Source organism: Saccopteryx bilineata, chromosome 11 (assembly GCF_036850765.1).
Source record: "Saccopteryx bilineata isolate mSacBil1 chromosome 11, mSacBil1_pri_phased_curated, whole genome shotgun sequence".
Classification (NCBI taxonomy): Eukaryota; Metazoa; Chordata; class Mammalia; order Chiroptera; family Emballonuridae; genus Saccopteryx; species Saccopteryx bilineata.
Genome location: NC_089500.1, coordinates 61593576 through 61615863, shown reverse-complemented (window position 1 = coordinate 61615863; position 22288 = coordinate 61593576). Strand labels below are relative to the sequence as shown.

General features: G+C 46.9%; 1 protein-coding gene across 1 annotated transcript in view; it reads left to right on the top strand.

Moving 5' to 3' along the window:
- Window positions 1-21435, top strand: part of RAB43 (RAB43, member RAS oncogene family) — a 64452-nt gene extending 43017 nt beyond the window's left edge. Inside the window, exons 2-3 of the mRNA XM_066246893.1 lie at window positions 8978-9161; window positions 12566-21435. Of these exons, the coding sequence (XP_066102990.1) occupies window positions 8978-9161; window positions 12566-12816 (435 nt within the window). The 3' untranslated portion in view covers window positions 12817-21435. The remainder of the gene's footprint in view (window positions 1-8977; window positions 9162-12565) is intronic.
- Window positions 21436-22288: the final 853 nt, after the last annotated feature.

The following is a 22288-nucleotide window of genomic DNA, read 5'->3' as shown; positions in this document are numbered from 1 at the left end:
CAGTTCGACACTCTATCCACTGTGCCACCGCCTGGTCAGGCCTGACATTATTATTGTTCCACACTCCTTGCAGATGCAACTTAACCTTATCCCAGTCCCACTGAGAACTGTTACACAGAGCAGAAGTCACACAGATCCAGGAAAAGTCTGCATGGCATTGGAGCTGCTGTTGCACTTCCACAGTCTGCAGCTGGCCTCCAAGTCCCAATGACCACTGCTTTCAGCACATTAAGCTTTTGTCTCAAGCTTAATGTCAATTCTGTATTTCTGGTGATGATCAGGTAGACTGGAAGGGCTGTCTGTAGGCATGTGTGGAGATGGAGCTTTTGTTTTCTTTAACCTGGGGAGATGAAACCAAGGGGCCTTTTCCTGGAGTTTTGCAGCCATGGGGGTTGTGATGAAAACCTTGGGATTCACTATGCTGGGTAGTAGAGGTAAATTTGTAACAGAAGTGGGAAAATCTGGCTGGCTGAGAGTAGCAACAAGGCCTGTTCCAAGGATAGGAGGTGAAAAGAGAGAGAGGCTCTGAATTTGGAGAGTAGGTTCTGGCCTAAAATAGGCATGGGGCATTAAGGTAGGAGGAGAAAAGAGTATAAAGGAGACACCAGGTATTAGACAAGGCAGCGGATCCATGGCAAGGAGGAAAATAAGACCATCAACACCCACAACAGAGATCTTCAAGGTTTGAGCAGGACCTGAATATTTGAGCAAGGAAGAGTAAATGGCCCTTGTGTCTATAAGAAATGAGATCAGCTTACCTGCTACTTGGATGGTCACTAGGCTCTTCGCTGGTAAAGTGAGATGGGGCCTATGGCCCTGGGCACCTTCAGTCTTCAGTGGCGAGTTCCAGTAGGCTGGGCAAAGTTAGGTCAGAGGTGGCTGGGGTAGAGGTGGAAGAGACTGAACCCTCCCTTGGTGGAGCGAGAGGGCAGTCTACCTTCCAGTGTCCCTTTTTCCCACAGCAAGGGCATGGCCCTGTTGGGGGCCGAGGAACCAGACAGGCTTTAGCCCAATGACCTCTTTTTTCATACTTGTAGCAGGGCCCTGATGGAGTCTTCTGAGACTTCTTAGGGGCATGGAGCCTTTAAGGGTGGCTGCCAAGAGCTGGTATTTTGCCTGATCTCTTTGGGCTCTGCCTGCCTTTTCCTGTTCCTCTCAGTCATTACAAACCTTAAAAGTCATGCTCAGGAGATCTCGTTGAGGGGTTTGAGGGCACTCCTCCACCTTTTTAAGCTTTTTTCATATACTGAGGCCTGATTGGGAGAAGACAGAAGAACAGTGTGATCAGCTGGATAGAAAGGAGGGTTGGACTTTGCAGGAGGAGGAGGTTTGGAGTGTGCTAAGAGGATTTGATAGGTGGAACAGGTTTGACAGAGAGAGGGACAAGAACAGAGTAAAAGAAGCCTTATACAGTTGCTCTTGTGAAGTGAGTCTCTCCTCCTAGCTCATGCTGTCTCACCAGATGTTCAGTAACCCACCAAGGAGCCTTAGCAGACCTAGGAAAAACATACATACCCTCAGCTCCACAAGAGAACAAGGCCTGGCCCTTGCCAGATTCTTGTGAGCAGGTTCTTCCATCACACTTCAGGGAAGGCCTTTCTGATTGGATTCCAGATTCTCTCGGCCGCTGAATGGCCCTGTACATCAGTATTCAAAAAATTAAAGTAAAAAGGCACGATAAAGAAGATTTGCAGGAGTTCTGGGGTATGACTCTCCCTTTTTAATTTTTTTAATTGACCTGTAAGTGTTTGATGGGCATGCTCTACAATGCCTTGACCTTGAGGATTGCAAGGAATACCTGTTCTTAGGGCGATTCCAAAAGTCTGACAAAATGTAGTAAATGCTTTTCCTTCATATGCGGGAGCAATGTCACTGGCTAACTCATTAGGACTGACAAGTAACGCTCCCATATCTTTTGAAACATCTTTACCCCACAGATTAACGGGCAATCCAGGGAGCACATAAGGCTGAAAAAGTCTAGTATGACCTTCCTTATCTTCCCATTGTAAAAAACTAGAGCTTTGTTGGGGGGATTTACTTTGCCTTATGCCTTGTAGCTCAGTGACTGCTTCATAAGTGGGCCAGGAAGAAGGCCAGTGTAGCTCAGCAATAACAGATACATCAACCTCTGTATCCAAGAGTCTTCTAAACTTAGCCCGTCAATCGTTAGCTCCATTTCAGGGCATTCCTGACCTATCTTTTGAATCCAATAGGCAACATCAGAGGAGCCAAATCCTCGATCTCCCTGGGGCCCCTTTTGCAGGGTGTGGCCTTGTCTTGAAAGAGGCAAAAGGATTAATTGAGCAATCTTTATGTCAGGGGAGATAGTGACTGTATTCCTTGGACTGTGAGCCATGACATTAATTTCCCCTTTATAATCAGAATCTATTTCTCCAGAGAGAACAAAAAAATCCTCCCATAGTTAGACTGCTTCTGCCTGATGAGAGTCCTACTGTATTATTGGGAAGCGATCCAAAAATTCTGTGGGTATAGCTTGAGATCCCATCTCTGGAGTTAATATGAATTGGGAGATGGGACTGAGGTCCAGTCCTATGCTGCCTGTTGTTGCTCAGGATAATTGGGCAATGTTTGGCCTTCTGGAATCAGAATTTGCTGGAGAAACACCAACATTGCCCCTACTGTTTGACAGGGCCAGGGAGGGCCCCACTGTTTGTTTCCCTGAATCACCTGCCCTTCATCAGTATACTTAGATTCACCCAATGTCTCCCTCTCCTGCAGCGTGGGCAGAGGCTAGGAGCTTTAGGAGCTGGCTGCCCCTCAGGGGGAGGCTGAGACTGATTTCCAGAGGAAGTAGGACTATTTCTAGCAAAATGCCCTGAACCCCCCCCTGTATTATAAACGAGATCCACTGGCAGAAGTACTTCCCTGGCCTCCCTTCCTTTGTTTGTTCTGCAGTTTATCAAAGTATTGTCCTGGAGGCCTCCCTGAAGTGCTGCAGCAATAGCCAGACCTTGCATGCATGAAGGCCCAACATCAGCGCATATTCTGATGTAATCCTCTGTATCTCCCTTCTTGCAGTGAGGCTGGAGTACAGCCCGACAATCAGAGTTAGCATTCCCATACACTAGCTGTTTTGCTAAAATCATTCCTGCTTCTCCATCCACCACTATTCTTTCCACTGCTTGAAGCAGTTGTGAAACAAATTCCTGAAATGGCTCATCAGGGCTCTGCCAAATTTTGCTCAGTTCCTCTGTTTTGGAGACCTGAGTACAGTTTTACACACAAACAAGACAATTTACAGTACAGAGACACAAGTATGATACTTAAATTTGATTAATTCTAATATCGGAGTTGTTACTTGGCCTCCAACTTTGAAGACAAAGAACACAGAGCACAGCAATTAGCATGACAAGACCTCACAAGGCACAAACTAAATTAGCAAGTCTTTAGGATGCAAAATTCCATTCTATTTAAATTTAAATGAGCGCTCCTTACATATTTCAATTTTAAAGCAACAATGCAGAAATGAGACTATTTTATTTAGTTCAGTGTTAGAGCTGGCATTTCCAATTTTTACATGTAAGAACTTAATTCAGGCCTCAAAAAAGTCACATTTTGGACAACATCAGACAAAACCTAAACAGAAACTAGAATCAACCAAACCAAAGAGAAGCCCAGGATTTCAGAGCACAACCAGACCAGAAAGATGCTTATCTGATCTTTAGGGCATTTTCTGACAGGGGCACAGGAGGATGGAACTAGCAAAATCTCTCCAAGAAAATATATTCTCAGAGGCTGCTTGGTAAATTTTGTAATTAGATCTTCCAGGGGTCCCCTGCCTAATTTCAAGGCAAAGAATGGGAAAGAAACAAAATGATAGTTCAAAAGATTATAGCTAAAACATTAAAGAAAATGAGACAATAGCAGGGAAAGCTATTAATACAGTGTGTCCGTAAAGTCATGGTGCACTTTTGACCAGTCACAGGAAAGCAACAAAAGACAATAGAAATATGAAATCTGCACCAAATAAAAGGAAAACCCTCCCAGTTTCTGTGGGATGATGTGGCAGCATGTGCGCATGCGCAGATGATGACGTAACACCGTGTATACAGCGGAGCAGCTCACGGCCATGCCAGTCGAGATGTGGATGGTACAGAGGAAAGTTCAGTGTGTTCTGTGGCTCGCTAAATTCGATCTGTGACCAAAGTGCAATGTGAATATCGGCGCGTTTATAACAAAGTGCCACCACATAGGAATAACATTACTGGGTGGGAAAAGCAGTTGAAGGAAACCGGCAGTTTGGTGGAGAAACCCCGTTCTGGTAGGCCATCAGTCAGTGATGAGTCTGTAGAGGCTATACGGGATAGCTACCTAAGGATCCCTAAAAAATCTGTGAGTGAGCTCACATCGAACTGCACTGAATAGGTATGAAACTGGGAGAGTTTTCATTCTCAATTTCCAGGTTGACTATGCTGAGACTCCTCCCCTACCTCAATTTTACCTGAGCAGCAGACCAAGCAGCTGGAGAGAGCCAGGAGCAGCTGCACTGCCCACGTTCCCCAGCCCCCCAGCCGCAGAGTACGGCACCAACTGCCAGAGAGACCGCCACTTGCATTCCTCCTGCCATAGTCGCCTCACACCACCGCCTTTTCAGAACTTGACCTACTTGCTCCTGTGTAGCAGAACTAACTGTTCCCTCCTCTGGGAACCAGGGGCACACATCTTGAAAATGTTGCAAAAAGCATTCTAGCTGTATAAGTATCCTTACAAAAAGGTCCCGTACTTTTGACCCTAACTGTCCCATAATTTATTACTCACAACTTAAGAGCTTAGTCGTAAACTAAGCCATAAGCTGTAAGGACTTTGTCTGCTTGCAGCCTGTCTCCCACAGATTGTTATGTAATTTAGTTGTAATTTTGATGTGGCTTTGGGAGTAGACGAATGCATTTTCCACTTACTCAGCCATTTTCTCCTGTATCATCATTTTTTTTGTGTGTGTGTGGCATCATTTTTTATTGACTGATTTTTTTTTTTGGTCTGGGTCAAATTTTCCTGGTTAGCCTCTTTTTTTTAGATTTTATTTATTGATATTAGAGAGAGGAGAGAGAAAGGTGTGGGGAGGAGCAGAAAGCATCAACTTGTAGTAGTTGCTTCTCATATGTTCCTTGATCGGGCAAGTCTGGCATTTTGAACTGGTGACCTCAGCATTCCAGGTCAACACTTAATCCACTGTGCCACCACAGGTCAAGCTTGGTTAGCCATTTTTTATTGTATACTGGAAATAGTGGTTGAAACCTTGTAGAGATCTGTATTCTGTTCTCTTCTTTTGAAGAGTGTCAATTCATGTCTTAGTAGTCAATTCATGTACTGCTTGATCACCTTGAACCTGTGCATGTTTTATTTTTATGTTTTGTTAGTGTTTGAGGATGTTTCTTTTGTATCTCTAATTTGACAGAATTCAGCCTACAAACATGAGATTTATGTTGGGTCTTGGTTTTAGACTGTGTTGGGGCAGGTTTATAGAGGCCTTCCTCTAGCCATGGTCCTCACTCATAGGGTACCTTCCTGATGTTTCAGCGTAATATCTAGGTCAGTAAGGTGCTAATGGGCTGACAGGTGGTAGTATAGAGGATAGAGCATCAACCTGGGATGCTGAAGTCCCAGGTTTGAAACCCAGAGATTGCCAGCTTGAGCGTGGGCTCATCTGGCTTGAGTGCAGGCTCACCAGCTTGAGTACAGGGTTGCTGGCATGAGCCCAAGGTCTTTGGCTTGAGCAAGGGATCACTGGCTTGGCTTGAGCTCCCCAGTCAAGGCACATATGAGAAGTAATCAATGAACAACTAAAGTGATGCAATTATGAATTGATGCTTCTCATCTCTTTTCTTTCCTGTCTCTATCTTTCTCTATCTCAAAAACAAACAAAAAAACAAATAAAACCCCTAGGTGCTTAGGAGGCCCCTTCACTAGGTGGGTTGGAACTTCGGCATTTCCTAGTGCTGTTCAACCTCTATGTCTATATCTGGTCTATTCTCAGACCTGTAGGAGGCACTCTGATAGTCTTATCCTGTGCACAGACTCACTGGGCACTCCTCCCATAGATTTTAACACTCTCGCACCCACTGCAATTCTTCATCTATCACATCTGGAGATGCTGCTCTTTGCCTCCCTGGCTCAATGGGCCCACTAGGCTCTGCTGGATTCTATCCTTCTGTCCTATGATTAGGAAACTGTTCCCAGGTAAAAAGTTGTAGTGATCATGAAGTACATTTAATGAGTTTTGCTTCTTTCAGGATTATAAGCTGCTTGTTGTTTACATCCTGAAAATGGCAGCCTCCCCTATTTTTCTCAGTGTAATGCCTGCTTGTGGAAGGGAAGACTTGTCTGCTGTTACTGTGGAGCTGGAAGTTGCTCTGGAGCCCTGCAACCTGCTCTCTATGGTTAATATCCAGGCTCACTGCTTGGCTCTTGTTTTGGTATCTCCCTCTACAACCATCTTGGGAATTCACTTTGCTTCTCTTTTGAGTTGAGTTTTCTGGAGCCCACGTTTTCTTAATTTTGGTCGATTTCTTTAGGTGGAGGAACCTTCAGTAGTTTCCTGAAAAAGGTTGGCAGGAAGGTAAATGTTTTCAGGCCTACATGCCTGAAAATGCCTTTATGAAACCATTGCAGTTGACTGATAGTTGATGAGAATTCTGGATTGGAAACAATTTTGCCTCCTAATTATAGTCATTGTTTGATCGGTTATCTTTTGGATTTTTTGTGTGAAACCTTGAAACTTGTTCTTTTCTTTCTGGAAGTTTTTAGAATCTTGCCTCTTGTTCTGGAATTCTCTCAGTCATGTGTTTTCTGTGTGTCTGTTTCTCCCCATTGTGTGTGTGCTTAGTGGGCCCTGAGATGTTAATTTGGGGGGATTTTCTTGGAGTATTTCTTTGATTTTACTCTTCTTTTTCTCTGACCCTCTCACTATCACATTTTTTGCCTCCTAGACTACTTCTTCTATTTTCTCTTTTTTCCATCTCTTTGTATTTTTTTTTTCTTTACTTTGGGGGGATCTCCCAACCCTTATGTTGTATTTTTTATTTATGCTATATATTTAATTTTCAGGAGTTCTTTTTTTTATGAATGCTCCCTTAACTTAAAAATATGTTTTAGTGTAGTTTCATAGATCTTTTCTATCTCTGAAACTGTTGTATGTTTTCAAAGTTTTTGCCTTTGCATAGTTGCTGTGTCCTCCAAGTTGCTTTTATCCACGTATCGTTAGTGTTGTAGACTCTCCTCTAGGGTCTGGAGATGAGTTCTTGGTCATCTGGATCCCAGGTTTGTGTAGAGCCAAAGTTCATACCTTTTGCTTCACCCCATGCATGAACTAGCACAGTGATTTTCAACCTTTTTACACTTGGGAACTTGTGAAAATAGGAGAATTATTTCGAGGATGACTAAGGCAGAAATCTCCCTGAGCATAAGCAAATTCAACAAAGATCATTGGGTCTATAATCTTTATACAAACACCGAGGTGGTTAACTCTTGTGGACCCACACAAAATTTCTGGTGGACTGGTCCGCAATAGCAGTTGAAAACACTGAGCTAGCAGACACCATGAGCTGTAGAGTGTGGAGCCTGGTTTCCTTGGGGCTTCTGATAGCTGAGGGGTAATTAGAAAGTCTCAGGACTGGAGGGTTTATTTGGCATGTTGTGGCCCAGATGTTATTAACTCGCAGGCTTTTCTTGGTGGGGCCTAGGGAAAAGGTTGTCACCTTCATAGTGCAGGGGTCATTGTCCCTGCCCTCAGGAACTGTCTCAGGCCTCTGAGGTCTGTCCCTACCCTGGATAGACTAGGGGCCCTCTGGCACCTTGAGGACTAGATAGAGAAGCACAGACAGATCTTGCACTAGCAAAGGAGGGCGGGAGACCTGCATGCAGCTGTAGACCAAAGGCTCATGTTCATTCTCAGAGATCCCCAAGAACCTGTGATTTCTGGAGTAGAGAAGACAATCCCTGAGCTCCTGAGAAGCTTTGTATTATACATGCCTGCCCTGATGCCTGTCTCAGGCCTGTCTCTCCCAGTCCTAAACTGGTGGTTTGTGCCCAGAGTGGGAGGCCTCCTAGTCTTGGTACAACCTAGATCCAGGTCTGCTCTGGCCCAGCCCCTCCCTCTGCTCTATTTTGTGTCTGTCCTGCCAGACTACTGCTTGTACAGAAAGCCAGTGAAGCTCCTGCTACACACAGGTTCCTCTCCTCCATGGCCAATGTCCAAGAAGGCTGCATAGTGGGCGCTAATGGGTGTTTGTTAAGTGAAGACACGAGCAGGAAAAGACCCCAAGCTTGTTGCCTTTGATGGATCAGCTGATGGTAAAGGCCCCACGGTTGGGCTCTGCCCACTGCTTCTCCTAGGCCCTCATTGCCACAGCCCAGGTCCCCTTATCACCAGGTTGTGAACATCTACCTGGGTGTTTCTGAGGTGGAAGTAGAGCACCCTAATTCTGGGGGAGCCTTACACGTGGCCAGGAATAGCGGTGCCTTTATAATCCCAGAGAGGGGAATGTAGCGGACATCCATATAGCCAGCATCATGACATACCTGAAGCCACCTCACCAGACTGTGAACTGCTGGAGCTCTTCTGGTTCACAGTGAGCCCAGTGTTTAGGGAAGAGGCAGCATGTAGAGGACGCTGGGTCAAGCATACTTCCGGTTGCAATTCAGAATACTTTCTTGTTTCCTCACCACCTTTCTCTGGGGACTAGAGGCAGAGATGCTGCTGTCTACCTTCCTTTTGCATCCTCTTGTTCTCGTCCTCCTCAAAGTGGTGCCACTGAGTTGCTTTCTAAGGGCTCAGAAGACCTTCTTCTTCACTTTCTGTGTCCACCTTTTAGACTTTCTGTGTGATTTCAGTCAAGGTGTGGGCTGGTGAGCTGCCAGTTAGAACCAGCGCTTTTGGCATGGGTATGTGGGATTGCCCTCCCTGTCCCCCAGGCTCGGCCACATCACCAGATTCAAGGGAGGCTCCCTATTTCTTTAGCTGCAGATTTGGGACACAGCTGGCCAGGAGCGATTCCGCACCATCACCCAGAGCTACTACCGTAGTGCCAACGGGGCCATCCTCGCTTACGACATAACCAAAAGGAGCTCCTTCCTGTCAGTGCCTCATTGGATTGAGGACGTGAGGAAGTATGCAGGCTCCAATATTGTGCAGCTGCTGATCGGTGAGCTGTGGGAAATTGGGTGGGGGCTAGCAGGGTTCCTTGGGACCATAGATCCTGTCTGTCTCTTTTTTCTTTTCTTTTCCTTTTTTTTTTTAAAAAAAATTTATTTATTTATTGATGGATTATTTAAAAGGAGAGGGAGAGAGTGACAGGAACATCAATCTGTTCCTGTATGTGCCCTGACCAGGGATCAAACTGGCAACCTCTGCCTTAGGGACGATACTCCAACCAACAGAGCTGTCTGGTCAGAGTGTCTCAGTTTCCTCTTTTTAAGCAAAGGGCAAGCACAGAAAGGGATTGAGCTGGGGGATATTGGGTGGGAGCTAGCAGGGTTCCTTGGGACCACAGGTCCTGTCTGTCTCTTTTTTCTTTCCTTATCCTTTTTATAAAAAAGAATTTATTGATTGATTGATTTTTTTAGAGGGAGAAGCAGAAACAGAGCCAGAACTTGAATCATGATCTTGCAAATTCTGATCCTGCTAGTCACTTGTAAAGTTATATTCAAAATTGGAATTAGAGAAAGAAAGCAAGCTAAAATTTGCTTTGTAGTATGCATTTACACATATAGTGGTTAACACTGGTTAAATCTTAACATGTGTCGTTAGATTTAGTTCCTATAACCTGGTTGCTCCTTATTTATTAGGGCATGGAGCTGAGGCTTAGAGAAGTGAAATAATTTCTCCCAGTTCACACAGCCTGTGAGCACATACACATGAAATTTGAGTTCAGTTCTACTAATCATAATTCAGGAGAGCAGGGCTCCTCAAATGTTTTCATGCCTCCAAAGCTTTAAAGCACAGAATCTGAGCACTACCTGTAAAGCATCCAATTCAAGATGTCTAGATGGGGCCCATGGATGTGCATTTATAGCAGATTCCCAGGTGTTGCCGGTGACATCTGTGTTGCTGACCCCACTTTGAGAACCGTAGCTGCAGAGGGATGCTGTTACCTCCATTTTCCATTTTCCTCCTACGTGAACTTCCCAGACCTGGACTCAAGAAACCTTGGACCATCTGTGTGGTCTCTGGGACCTCAACCCATCAGGCTGATGTTTCTCAGATGAGATTGTATAAATAGTACCTGACTGTGGCTCCAGCAGGAAAAAGATGGCACTTAGTTCCACACAGCCTGCCTCCCACGCCTGCCTGGACTGGGCTAGGGAGTGCTCACGGCTCAGCTACCTGGGCAGCAGTGCAGCTCTCTTTACTCAGCCTGAAGCTTCCCTCGTGTCCAGGACATTTAAAATAAACACTTTATTGTTGAGTATTTTACACAAATACAAAAATATGATAGTGTAATAAACCTCAAATGTCTATCACCAGCTTTAGCACCTAGCAACTCATGTCTCATTTTGGCTCTACCCTCCTCCCCTCCCTCTCTCGGATTATTTTTCAGGCAACTCCTAGCTCCAGTACTTCTACAAATATTCTAGCATGAATCAATAAAAGGTGAAAACACTTAAAAATATGTAACAATACCATTTTCACATCTAAAAGTATTGACATTTTCTGAATAAATTCAAATAGCTGATCTGTGTTCAGATTTTTAATTACTCATAAACATGTTTTTTTTTTTAGTTTGTTGAAATTAGGATGTTTCACATTGAAATTGGTTGCTACATCATTTAATATTACAAAAGAAATTTTATTTTATTTAGTTATTTTTTTGTATTTTTTCTGAAGCTGGAAACGAGGAGAGACAGTCAGACAAACTTCCGCATGCGCCCGACCGGGATCCACCCGGCACGCCCTCCAGGGGCGATGCTCTGCCCACCAGGGGGTGATGCTCTGCCCCTCCGGGGCGTCGCTCTGCCACGACCAGAGCCACTCTAGCGCCTGGGGCAGAGGCCAAGGAGCCATCCCCAGCACCCGGGCCATCTTTGCTCCAATGGAACCTTGGCTGTGGGAGGGGAAGAGAGAGACAGAGAGGAAGGAGGGGGGGGGTGGAGAAGCAAATAGGCGCTTCTCTTATGTGCCCTGGCTGGGAATCGAACCCGGGTCCCCCGCATGCCAGGCCGACGCTCTACCGCTGAGCCAACCGGCCAGGGCCACAAAAGAAATTTTAGATATTTATAGATACATCTGTTTTTTGTCATCCCTAAAATCACATTACAAAGGTCAAGTACTTTGAAACTTAAAAAAAAATTCTGTCAAGGAGCAGTTTACCAGATGATTTAGAATGTAATGAAACATCTCACACTTGTAGGAAGAGCCAGAGGTTTATGCTCAGGTGAAATGGTAGTCTGTGTTCTTACTAGTAGAAAAGCAAAATAACCCCAAACCACAATCTTAACAGAGAATTATAAAATTCCAAAGGAGCCTTACCAGGTGATGGTGCAGTGGATAGAGCATCAGACTGAAATGTGGAGGACCCAGGTTCGAAACCCTGCAGTCGCTGGCTTGAGCACAGGCTCATACGGCTTGAGCATGGGGTTGCTGGCTTGAGTGTGGTATCATAGACATGACCCCATGGTTGCTGGCTTGAGCCCAATGGTTGTTGGCTTGAAGCCCAAGGTCGTTGGCTTGAGCAAGGGGTCACTTGCTCTGCTCTAGACCCGGGTCAAGGAACATATGAGAAAGCAATCAATGAACAATTAAGGTGCCACAAGGAAGAATTGATGCTTATCTCTCTCCTCTCCTGTTTGTCTCTATCTGTCCCTCTCTCTGTCTCTCTCACTAAAAAAAAATTCCAAAGGAAAATAGTAAATAATAAACATAATAACAAAATTTTAGCAAAAAGAAAAACTTGCACTGCCAGATTTCTTTACTTCTGTATTTATGGATTACCTGCCAAGTGCTTGTTGTTTCATTTAATCCCTACTCTGGCCTGACCTGTGGTGGCACAGTGGATAAAGTGTTGGCCTGGAACACTGAGGTCGCCGGTTTGAAACCCTGGGCTTGCTTGATCAAGGCACATATGGAAGTTGATGATTCCTGCTCCTACCCCCTTTTCTCTCTCTCTTTTTCTGTGTCCTTTCTAAAATAAATAAAGTCTTAAAAAATTTAACCTCTACTCTGCTGAAGGTGGCATTATAGATGGGGAAATTGAGACTCAGAGATGAAGTGACTTACAAGTGCTAGGAAGCTGGAGTTTCTTTCCAGGTTTTCTTCTAGCTCTAAGGTACCATATTCTTTTCCCTAAACTTTACTGCTTCTATTTCTTAGAAAGAAGCAGTAAAATATACAAGCCTCTGGCAAAGATTTTTAAAAATGAGGCACTAAAGGATAGAATAATAGCTTTAAAATAAAATGGTTTTTATTTTTTTTTTAAAGCTTTAGATTACCATCAGAGTTGACAGAGGGCAGTGGATGGCTTTGGGTTTCTCAGTTTGGCTCTGCTACGTAGGGCAGGGCTTCCCTGGCACCAGTTGGCCTTACCAAGCTGCTCCTGGCCTTTCCCTACAGGGAACAAGTCGGATCTTGGCGAGCTCCGAGAGGTCCCTCTGGCTGAGGCACAAAGCCTGGCAGAGCACTACGACATCCTGTGTGCCATTGAGACGTCTGCCAAGGACTCAAGCAACGTGGAGGAGGCCTTCCTGAGGGTGGCCACGGAGCTGGTCATGAGGCATGGGGGTCCTCTGCTCAGTGAGAAGAGCACCGACCATATCCAGCTGGATAGCAAGGACATTGGAGAAAGCTGGGGCTGCGGTTGCTGACTAGGGTGCCGGCAGGCAGGCAGGGGCCGCTCCATCACCTCCCTCTGGTCTGCCAAGCCCAGCCCTCTAGAGCTGGCCCTCGGCACCAGCGATTCTAGAGCAACTGGATCAAGTCCTGGAATTACTCATCCCATGGCCTGGACGCTTGATGGGAAAGCTGCCCTGAGGAAGGAAGAAGCAGGATTCCTCCTGCAGGAGGCCTATTGGCACAAGCTTGCCCATCCTTCCAGTCAGCGGCTGTTTCCTCCATGCTCTTCACATTCCAGGACTGCTCTGAGCCCGCCAGTGTGGACCACAGCTGGAGAGGGGCCGGAAGTGTGCCTCCCTGCTCTCTACATACTAGCTTTGACCCACACGTAGTGTCTGCTGCAGCTGTGGCAGCAGGTTGTCGCTTTCCAGGGATATGGCTGGTGCCCAGGTCATTCCAGGGCCTCCATATGTAGCTGCAGAGAGCAAGAGCAACCCGCCTAACAGGCTGGTTTGTGAGCATAACCCCAGGGAAGCCCTAACTCCTTCCAGGTGAAGAACCTTCTTCTTCAGTGCCAGCTCCAAGCTCACAGACACCGTGAGGCTCAGCTTACTGCCTTAGCAAGACTACTCAAGTTTTCTGGTTTTTCATGTAGCTCTTGGTTTCATCTACAATACAAAAGTGTAGGGTCATGTCACACAGCCGAGCAGGGACTATCTGCTGGCTTGGGGCCCCAAAATTTGTCATGCAGGGTGCAGAACAAGCTGATTCTTCCGCACTGGGGTCTCAGAAGCTTGGGGGTAGGGGGAGTGACATAGGAATGAGGACATTTAAGGGAAAAGTAAAATGTTGAATACTTGAGGCTCAGGTCTGAGAGTGACTGTCGGAACCCAGTCTTACCCCATGTGCAGAATCTTTCCTGCCATGTTTAGAGCATCAGCTCCCCACCGCTCCCAGTCTAACTTGTAGTGTTTCCCAAACAAAGGAGGTGAGGCCCTGGTAGTTCTAGGTCTGGGCATTTCACCCCCCTGGGTCCACCTGCCCTCAACAGCCTCAACATTCCCAGGGTGCTGAAGTTAGAAAGTAGGTGAGGCTGAGATCACTTGGGGGGGGGGGTGTCTTCAAAGCAGCACCAAACTGCAGTGTGGCTCAGAGGATCACAGACAGGTATTGGACTTTGGTGATCTTCCTAAGCCAATTCCAGTTTGTCCATGTCAGCCTAGTCCAGCCCCTCTGGCCCCTCAGTGTGGGGCCTCAGGATATAAACTACTCTCAGAGCCATAGGCTAGGCCACATAAGGAAGAGGCAGCCCAGAGCCTATCACAGCCTTGCCTTATACTGAAAGCACTTTGGTTTGCATGGCTCCCTCTCTCCGGCAGGCCTGGATGCAGAGCAAGAAGCCAGATATTTTGCAGCAGCCCTCCAGCCGCCTGGTGAGACAGGTTGGGCATGAACAGCTGAGCTGAGGCTGATACATGCAGGGCCTCGTGGCTTCCTTTCAAGCAGGGAAGCAGCCATGGAATGGCTGAACCTGGTTCTAGAAGGGAAGTTAGTTGGCCTGGTTGGACCAAGACCAGCTGAACAGGTGTCTGCACTGAGGGGAGTAGGTCTGTTGTTGGGGTGGTGTGGGAGTTGGGGGCAAGAACGCTGCCTGGCTTTTATCCTTAGTGGCCTTGCTGATGAATGGGGCCCAGTTGTTGGCAGAACGAGCTGGTGTCTGCCTTGCCCCTCCGCTGCAGTGCCTGGCTCCACCTGCAGAATAGAAAATGCCTGTCACTGAGCGGTTCTTTAAAGAGTGTTACATTGAAGCCAAGAGCAAAGGTCCTCCAGCCCATGACCTTTCTGCTAGGGTCTAATATTTGGATAGAGCCGGGCACTGAACTTAGACCCCAGCTGGAAGATGTGTCTCGCTAAGCCCTGCCTACTGCTTGAGGGGGTGGCACATGCAAAGGGTCTTGGAACAGAGGCGTGGGCCTGCACCCCTGATTGACTTGAGCCCCACTTCCAGCTGAAAGCACAGGTACCTGCTGGATCCCCCTAACCTCCAGCCTCACAGGGCTTAGGGAAAGAGGCCCCTCTACCCCTTCTTCATATGGATTAGAATCCAGGGTAAGCACAGGAACAAGTGGTTGATGATAGGCTCATTTGTCACTCAAATATGAGCCATCCCTCCCTGCCCCTAAGGAAGGAGGCCTGAGACACTGTAAAGGCTTAGCTTACAAGGGGAAAGGAACAGTGGGCCTGTCTTGGGAACAGGGAGGTTTCTTCTCACTGGTAACCTCTTGGTTTACCGAGAAACCAAGGAAACAACACTTTGCTTCCCCCTTTTTCACAATTCCAAGATGTCAAACACTGGGCTTAATAGATCTACTGCTGTCCTGTCTTCCATGCATGGAGCAGCCTCACTCCAGAGGTTTAGCCTAGAAATTGGGGGTCACCTTGGGGTCTTCACCTTCTCCCCCCCTCCTACCACAGTGCTGGGAGCCAATCTTCACAGTACCCCGCCCTTTGCCAGACAGGCCCATCCTCTCACTGGACATCTTACTGACCTTGGCTCCTGGGCTAAATGGCCACCACTGCCCCAACCCGCCCTGCTGCTGCTGACAGATGTCAGTTGTGGAAGACTCCCGGCCCTTCCACTTACCCTACCCTAACACCTTCCAGGCTGCCCTAGGGCACTTGGATGCTGGCCAAACTTGACCCAGCCGTTCAAGGCCTTCACAGCTCCATCCTGGCTTCTTCCTAGCACCTGCTTCTACCTGAGGAGCACCTCTGTTCAGGCCACCCTTTTCTGTTCTCCCCCCACCTACTGCCCCTGCCTTTTTATTCATGTGATTTATAACCCCCCACCCCCAAATGACCCAGCTGGATACCCCTGAGAAGTGGCCCTTCCCCACCCAAGCTAATCTCTTGTTCTTAGTACCCTCTCGGTAGAATGAATTCTTTCTCTACCTTTTGGCCTGTGAGTTTCCTCCCCCACTTCCTGCATTGAAGCCATATCCTACTGGCTCCAAGAGATGTTTCCCCGCCCCCAACCTCAGACAGGTGTTAGTGCTCAGGACCTGGCCTAGGGTGTGGCATTGTCTGCATGCCAGTGGGGTCCCTGCTCTGCTGTGCCCAGTCAGGCCAAGGCCTCTGTACTTCTAGGCCGGAGTCCTGTGTCAAATGGGAGAAGTATGTGAGCCAGGAAACAGCTTGCTTCTGTTTCCTCTCCCAGCAGCCTCTGGTGCAAGAGAATGATCTAATCTCTTTCTTTGTTTACAAACTACCTAAGAACAGGAGTAGGTGGGGAAGGGTCGGGGTATGGGAGAGTGGGCAGGGGAAGGGGACCAGGAAGGGTCCTGTCAGCTCAGGCCTGGAGAAGGGCAGTCTGTGGTGTGGGTCAGGCTGTGATATAGGCTGGGCCCTAGGGGAAACAATAGGAGTTGGTGTTTTATAGTCATAGGAGTAGGAGTAGGGTGGACAGGGGACACAGATCCTGACATCTATGCCAGAGAGGTGGTTCTATGTCCTCCCAGAAAGGGGCTTTTGACCCCAAAGGCATAGGCCCTAGCAGACTTAGAGCTGGAGGGAGTTCCTAATTCATATTGAATTCAATTACTCTTCCCCAGGAGGGCAGCCAGGGGTGCGGCCTTAGGGACCCTTTGGGGCAGGGAGGGGCTTAGCCAGCCCAAGGATGCCATTTGCATTTGAGAATTTTCACATTATCTATTTATGAATATACAAATCTTTATATCAAATCTATTTTTTAAAACATGGAAAGTTGCCTCTATGGAAATTTAGCAGAGCCAGAGTACACATTCCTAAACCATTAAACAGTTTTGTCTAAAGAACCGGTGGTACCCAAGACTGGTTCTTTTACCTTTCGGCACAAAGCCAGCCCAGGTGGCCACGTCCCCAAAGGTGGTCCCACCTGTTTAGCTTCTCAGTTCATCCTCAGACCTGGGATGATAGGTGAGCACACATTGCCTACTGCCTCTGTTACCTGGAACCCTCTCAAGAACTCTGCCCCAGACCATTGTGGGATCTCCTGGGCAGAGAAACAGTCAACTGCCTGAGGGACAGAAAAGAGCTTAGGTTGGGTCCCATCTGTGCCAGGGATACTCATGTGACCTTGGACAAGTCTGTATCTTTTTGGGTCCAGGTACCTTCAGTTGTGTTTGTGTGGGGAGGTAGGTTGGGGAGTACTTTTTGGTGATTGCCAGGAGCACCACGCATCCCTCACACTTCTACACCACCTTGTGAAGGAGGCATCTGTTTTTTTAGATGAGCCAGTGTACTCGGATTGGAAGTTCCTTGCCTAAGCCTTGCAGCCACAAGGAAGTAAACTCTTATTCAAAGTCAAAATCTAAGAATTCCCATGAGGGCCAGACTGTTCTTCACTGCTGTATTCCTGGCACAGAGAAGGGTTCTAAGCTCATAGGTACTCAAAGGACCAGTGAGTGCCGGAATCAGCTCCTGGCACCCAGAAGCCTATGAATCCATAGAGCACCAAGATAATCAGGACTCCTGGTCACTCACAAAAGGAGCCTCTGCTGAAATGGTGGGATGAAGAGAACATGGCGTGGCTGCTCGTGGCAGCCAGGTGGTACTGCATCCTCCCTGCCAAGCATGGTTCTGAGACAGACTGACATCATGGGGCTCAGATCAATCTCCATTCAAATGCCAAGCCTGCCCTGACTAGTTGTATGACCTTGGTTAGGTCCTTTCTGCACTCAGGGTCTCAGTTTCTTCAGATGTGGGACACTATTTCCTGTCCTGTTTGCACCCAGGGAAGCCACAGTGAGATCCTGGGTGGGGAGGGGTTTTGTAAACTAAAGGGCTGGAGCAGGAGGCTCCTGTTTCTGTCTCTTGTCGCAGGTGGTTTAGAAAGCTGCTGAATTCCATTGAATGGAACAGGCCTGGAGCCCTGAAAATTCCAGGTGGGCCACACTCCGGGCTCTCAACAACCACTTTTACCAGGGAGAAGAAACTCCTCTTGTCTGAATTTTCTGCTCTCATTGAATGCAAGGCAGCCCCAAGCCCCCATGTGCCCCTTGAAATAAAAACCCATAACTGAGTCTATTTGAGCTGGGCACCCCACACTCATCCTAGAGGCTCCGATTTGGGCCAGGCTATTCCAAGGGTTCTTTCTTTTCTTTGCCCTGACCCCAGGGCAATCTCACAGGTCCTGTCCTGGACTTTAGAGCAGGGAAACTGAGGCCAGGGACCCAGAGGGACTTGCTCAGTGTCCCCACTGAATTTGCTCCTGTGGCCCCTAGCTCAGGCCGGGGCTGGGCTAGGTGCTGGGTCCCAGAGCTCAGTCTGACCCTGCTCTGCCCCAAGACCTCCACTCCCAGCACTCTGACCTCAACCCCTATCTGCACCCTGCACACATATCCCCAGGGGCTCAGCTGGGAGGGGAGGGTTCACCAGTACTTCCTTCAGAGAAGCCAGGACCCAGGGTGCCCCTGCCCCAGTTATGTCCCTTCTCCCTCTCATAGCTGTGAAGTCCCTTCTCCTTCACCTTACCCATAGAGCCACTCCCCGTCCCACCCAGCTTCTTCCCAACCTCTGACCTGGCTCCTGCCTCCACCTGACTACAGGTCACACACTCACCGGGTCACTCCCTTCCTCAGACCTCTGCACGGCTCCCTGCTACCTGTCTCTTTCAAGAGGGCCACCGGGACCACCCACTCCCAGACACTTGCCCACCTCTGGCCACACATGACTGCCATTTCCAGAACGTGCTGCTCCCAGGCAGGCTGACCGTCCCCAACCCACCTGAAGAAGCAAGCCCCCTGCTCTGTAACGGGCTTCTCCAGGCAGGACTTTCTGTTCACAAACAGCCTGAGGTGGGGCCCTGATCCAAAGGACAACCTCCTGGTCCTGACACTGACTCCCAGACACTCCGGGGACCCCTCTGAGCATGGGGAGGTCCCCTGCCACTGCCTTAGAGGCTGCAGCCTCTGCTGTCGGGTCTTCCCACTGCAAAGAAAAGACCCAGCTTGGATGGCAGGTTTAGATCCAACTGGTGCTTCCTGGGCATCGACAGTGTACTGTCACACATGCCACCTACAGTAGGGACGGTTCTGCCCACAGACCTCATCTAGACAGAACCCAGAGTGGGTCCCAGCTATTCCACACCTGGGCTGCATGTTTTGGGACTCTCCCCAGCAGTGATTCTGAACCTCACATTCCAGTGCAACCATCACCTCAGTGTAGGGAGCCCAGGGAACAACAAGCTGTAGACATGGAGGTTTCCTTTTTATGTCAAATTCAAAGCTACTCATCATCCCAGTGACAATAGTATCTATCTACCAGTGATCTGGAGGTTCTGTGTGCTGGGCTCAGGTGACTCAGGAGATGGGTGGCCAATAGGAAGCAGGGACCTGGTAGAAAAGGTCCATGAATTAGCTACTGGGAGTTGGGTGAGTGGGGTTAGCATGCTCCAACCTTCTATTCACAGGCCAGCAGCTGGCGCCATCCAGGAGCTAGCTTGTTAGAAATAGATAATCTCAGCACCTCAGAGCTCCTGAGTCAGAATCTAAGTTTTAAAATCTCCAGGGATTTCTGTGCATGTTACAGTTTGAGGGACACTGGTCAACACAGCCTGCCCACCCCACTAGGGTAACCTGACATCTCAGAAGTTTTTAGGTTCCTCCTAAAAAAGAAAAAAAGCACTTGCTTATTTACCTCTGGGTTAAGTGTGTTTCCTTCCCTTTCTTTGTATACATATGGACTTCATCTGTGGACATCAAGGACAAAGGGGTGGTGGTTGGCTCCTTGACACGGCTCAGGCCCTGACTCCGACCAAGATAGACAGGGCCCTTGGAGGGGGTCAGTGGAATTCCCTGCTCAACCTAACACTTAATCTTCTATTAAAACTCTAACCCTATCTGGCAACATTTGAACTGTCATCCCTGATAGGGTTTTGGTGTTTTCTGGATCCCTGACCACTTTAAGTTGTGTACCCCCTGTTTTCTTTTTAAAGAAAACATATAGATTCATATATAGGCCCAAATATGGCACCTCATCGGGGTTAGTCGACAGGAAAATGAAGGTTGCCCAGTGTCCATGTCTAGGATCTTCAAACTTCTATCAGAATGGTGGTAACAGACATCTAAGATGATCGAGTCTGCTGTTTATTGAGAAGGTTCTATACTACTTTACAAATGCCAGTGGCAGAGATAAGATCTAAGCCCTGGACATTGGGCTCCAGGGTCATGCCTTAACTCCTTGAAATTCTGAGAGAGAACCTTGGGTTTTGTGGTGAGACTGCAGCTACAACACTACCATGTACTCAGGTTTAGATTTGACAAAGATGAACATGATTCTAAGTGGACCTTTCTTAAAATAGCACTCCTTTTGGGGGAATCTATCCAAGGAACAAATTGTAAAAACAATAAAACCTCTATGCACAAGAATATCCGTGGCGACCCTTATGTGGACAGAAAAAGTGGCCTCATACTGAACCTGACAATATCAGGGGAGACCTTCACGGTGGGCCCTACAAACTCAGAGACTAAAATAGCCACATAGGATGGTCTGAATAGAAAACTTCCTAATGGAAAGTGAGTTGTGGCAGATAGTCACATTCTAGGCCAGTATCTTCCTTGACAAAGGTTAATCTTTACCTTAACTGAGCCTATCGGCTTTTTGCATCTAAAATAACATACCTTTAAAAAAAAAAAAAAAGAAAAAAAAATATATATGGAGTCTACCGGAAAGTTCTGTCCGTTTTTGGAATTAAAACAAAATACAAATTTTTCTTACCGTCAATAAACTTTATTAAATAATATAATTGCCATTATTATTAATGATTTCTTGCCAGCGTGAGGGCAATTTGTATATCCCATTTTTGAAAAATGTTTTATCTTTTGATGTGAAAAATGGAACCAGTGCTTGTTTGATATCTTCATTTTTGAATTTTTTGCCCTTCAAAAAATTTTGTAAGGACAAAAACAAGTGATAGTCGGAGAGTGCTAAGTCCGGGAAATATGGTGGCTGCGACAGACATGCTTCTGTAGCATTTCTTCCTTGTTGAAATTCATAAAAATTACAGTGGCGTAAATGAACTTTATCAGTAGCCATGGGTACACTATGGCTTCACACACAAGACTAACGTGAATCAACTTTGTTTTAGTTAATTTGCTACATCAGTATGTATACATTAAGTGATAAAAATAGAGAGGCACACATGCGCCAAATAAACATGTACTTACATGTCGAAACTTGTGATAAAAACGGACAGAACTTTCCGGTAGACCTTTATATATATAACATACCTTTGAAATATCAGACTATGTCTCCCTTTCCAGTCCCCTCAGGGAACAGCTGTGGCCCCGGAGCTGGAGAACACAGAAAGCCTCACTGGTATCTTGTTCTCACACCCCATCTCTGTGCTGTCAATGTATATTAACTATCCTGGAAAAGAAGTGGCTCTCTCTACTTTGGTTCCAATCCCAGAGATTTCCCCACTTTGCTTTCTCTCACCCTCCTAATTTACTACCAGTGGGTTTCATGTAACCTTCCTTATGTCTCCTTTTATTGTAATTATAAAATAATCTACAAAACTGCCATTCTTCAAACACATTTTCTCAACATGTTGAGATTTTGCTGTCCAGCAATTGTCATCCATTTGTCTCAAATAAACATAAAAATTCTTTACAGATTTGGATTTTTTTTTTTTTTGCATCATTATCTACTTGGCACAATGAGCAGGGATCCATCCAATGAAGTCCACCCAGGATCACCTGGTGGACCCTGTGCTGGGTACTAGCCGGGACCCATTGTGCTCCCCAAGTTCTCTGCTTTGCATAAGGTAAACTTGGGGGAGTTTTTCTTGAAATTCTGGACCTGTCTGTTTTAAGATAGTAGGCTCTGACTTTATTTCAGCTGTTCTTTCTTTTCTTTCTTTTTAATTTATTTTTTAAATTTTATTTAGAAAATTAAGGTCCTGACCTGTGGCTCAGGGGATAGAGCATTGGCCTGGCATATGGACGTCCTGGGTTTGATTCTGGTCCAGGCACACAGGAGAAGCAACCGTCTGCTTCTTTCCCCCCTCCCTCTCCCTCTTCTCTCCCTCTTCCCCTCTTGCAGCTAGTGGCTCAATTGGTTTGAGTGTGGCCCCGGGTGCTGAGGATAGCTCCCAACCGTGTCAGCTTCAGAGGATTAAAATAGCTCAGTACTCGAGCATTGACCCCAGATAGGGTTGCCAGGTGGATCCTAGTTGGGATACATGCGGGTGTCTACTTCATTATCTCCTCTCCTCTCACCTAAAGAAAAAAAGGAGTTAAATTCAATGGGGTGACATTGACCAATAAGAGTACATAGGTTTTACGTAAACTTTTCCAAAGCATTTGAACAGTTGATTATGTTGTATACCCATCACTCATAATCAAATAATTTTCTGTCACCTTATATTTGTCCCTCTTTACTCCCTTTCCCCCCACCCATCTTTCACATTCCCCTCCCCCTGGTAACCACTTCACTTTTATCTATGTCCACGAGTCTCAGTTTTAT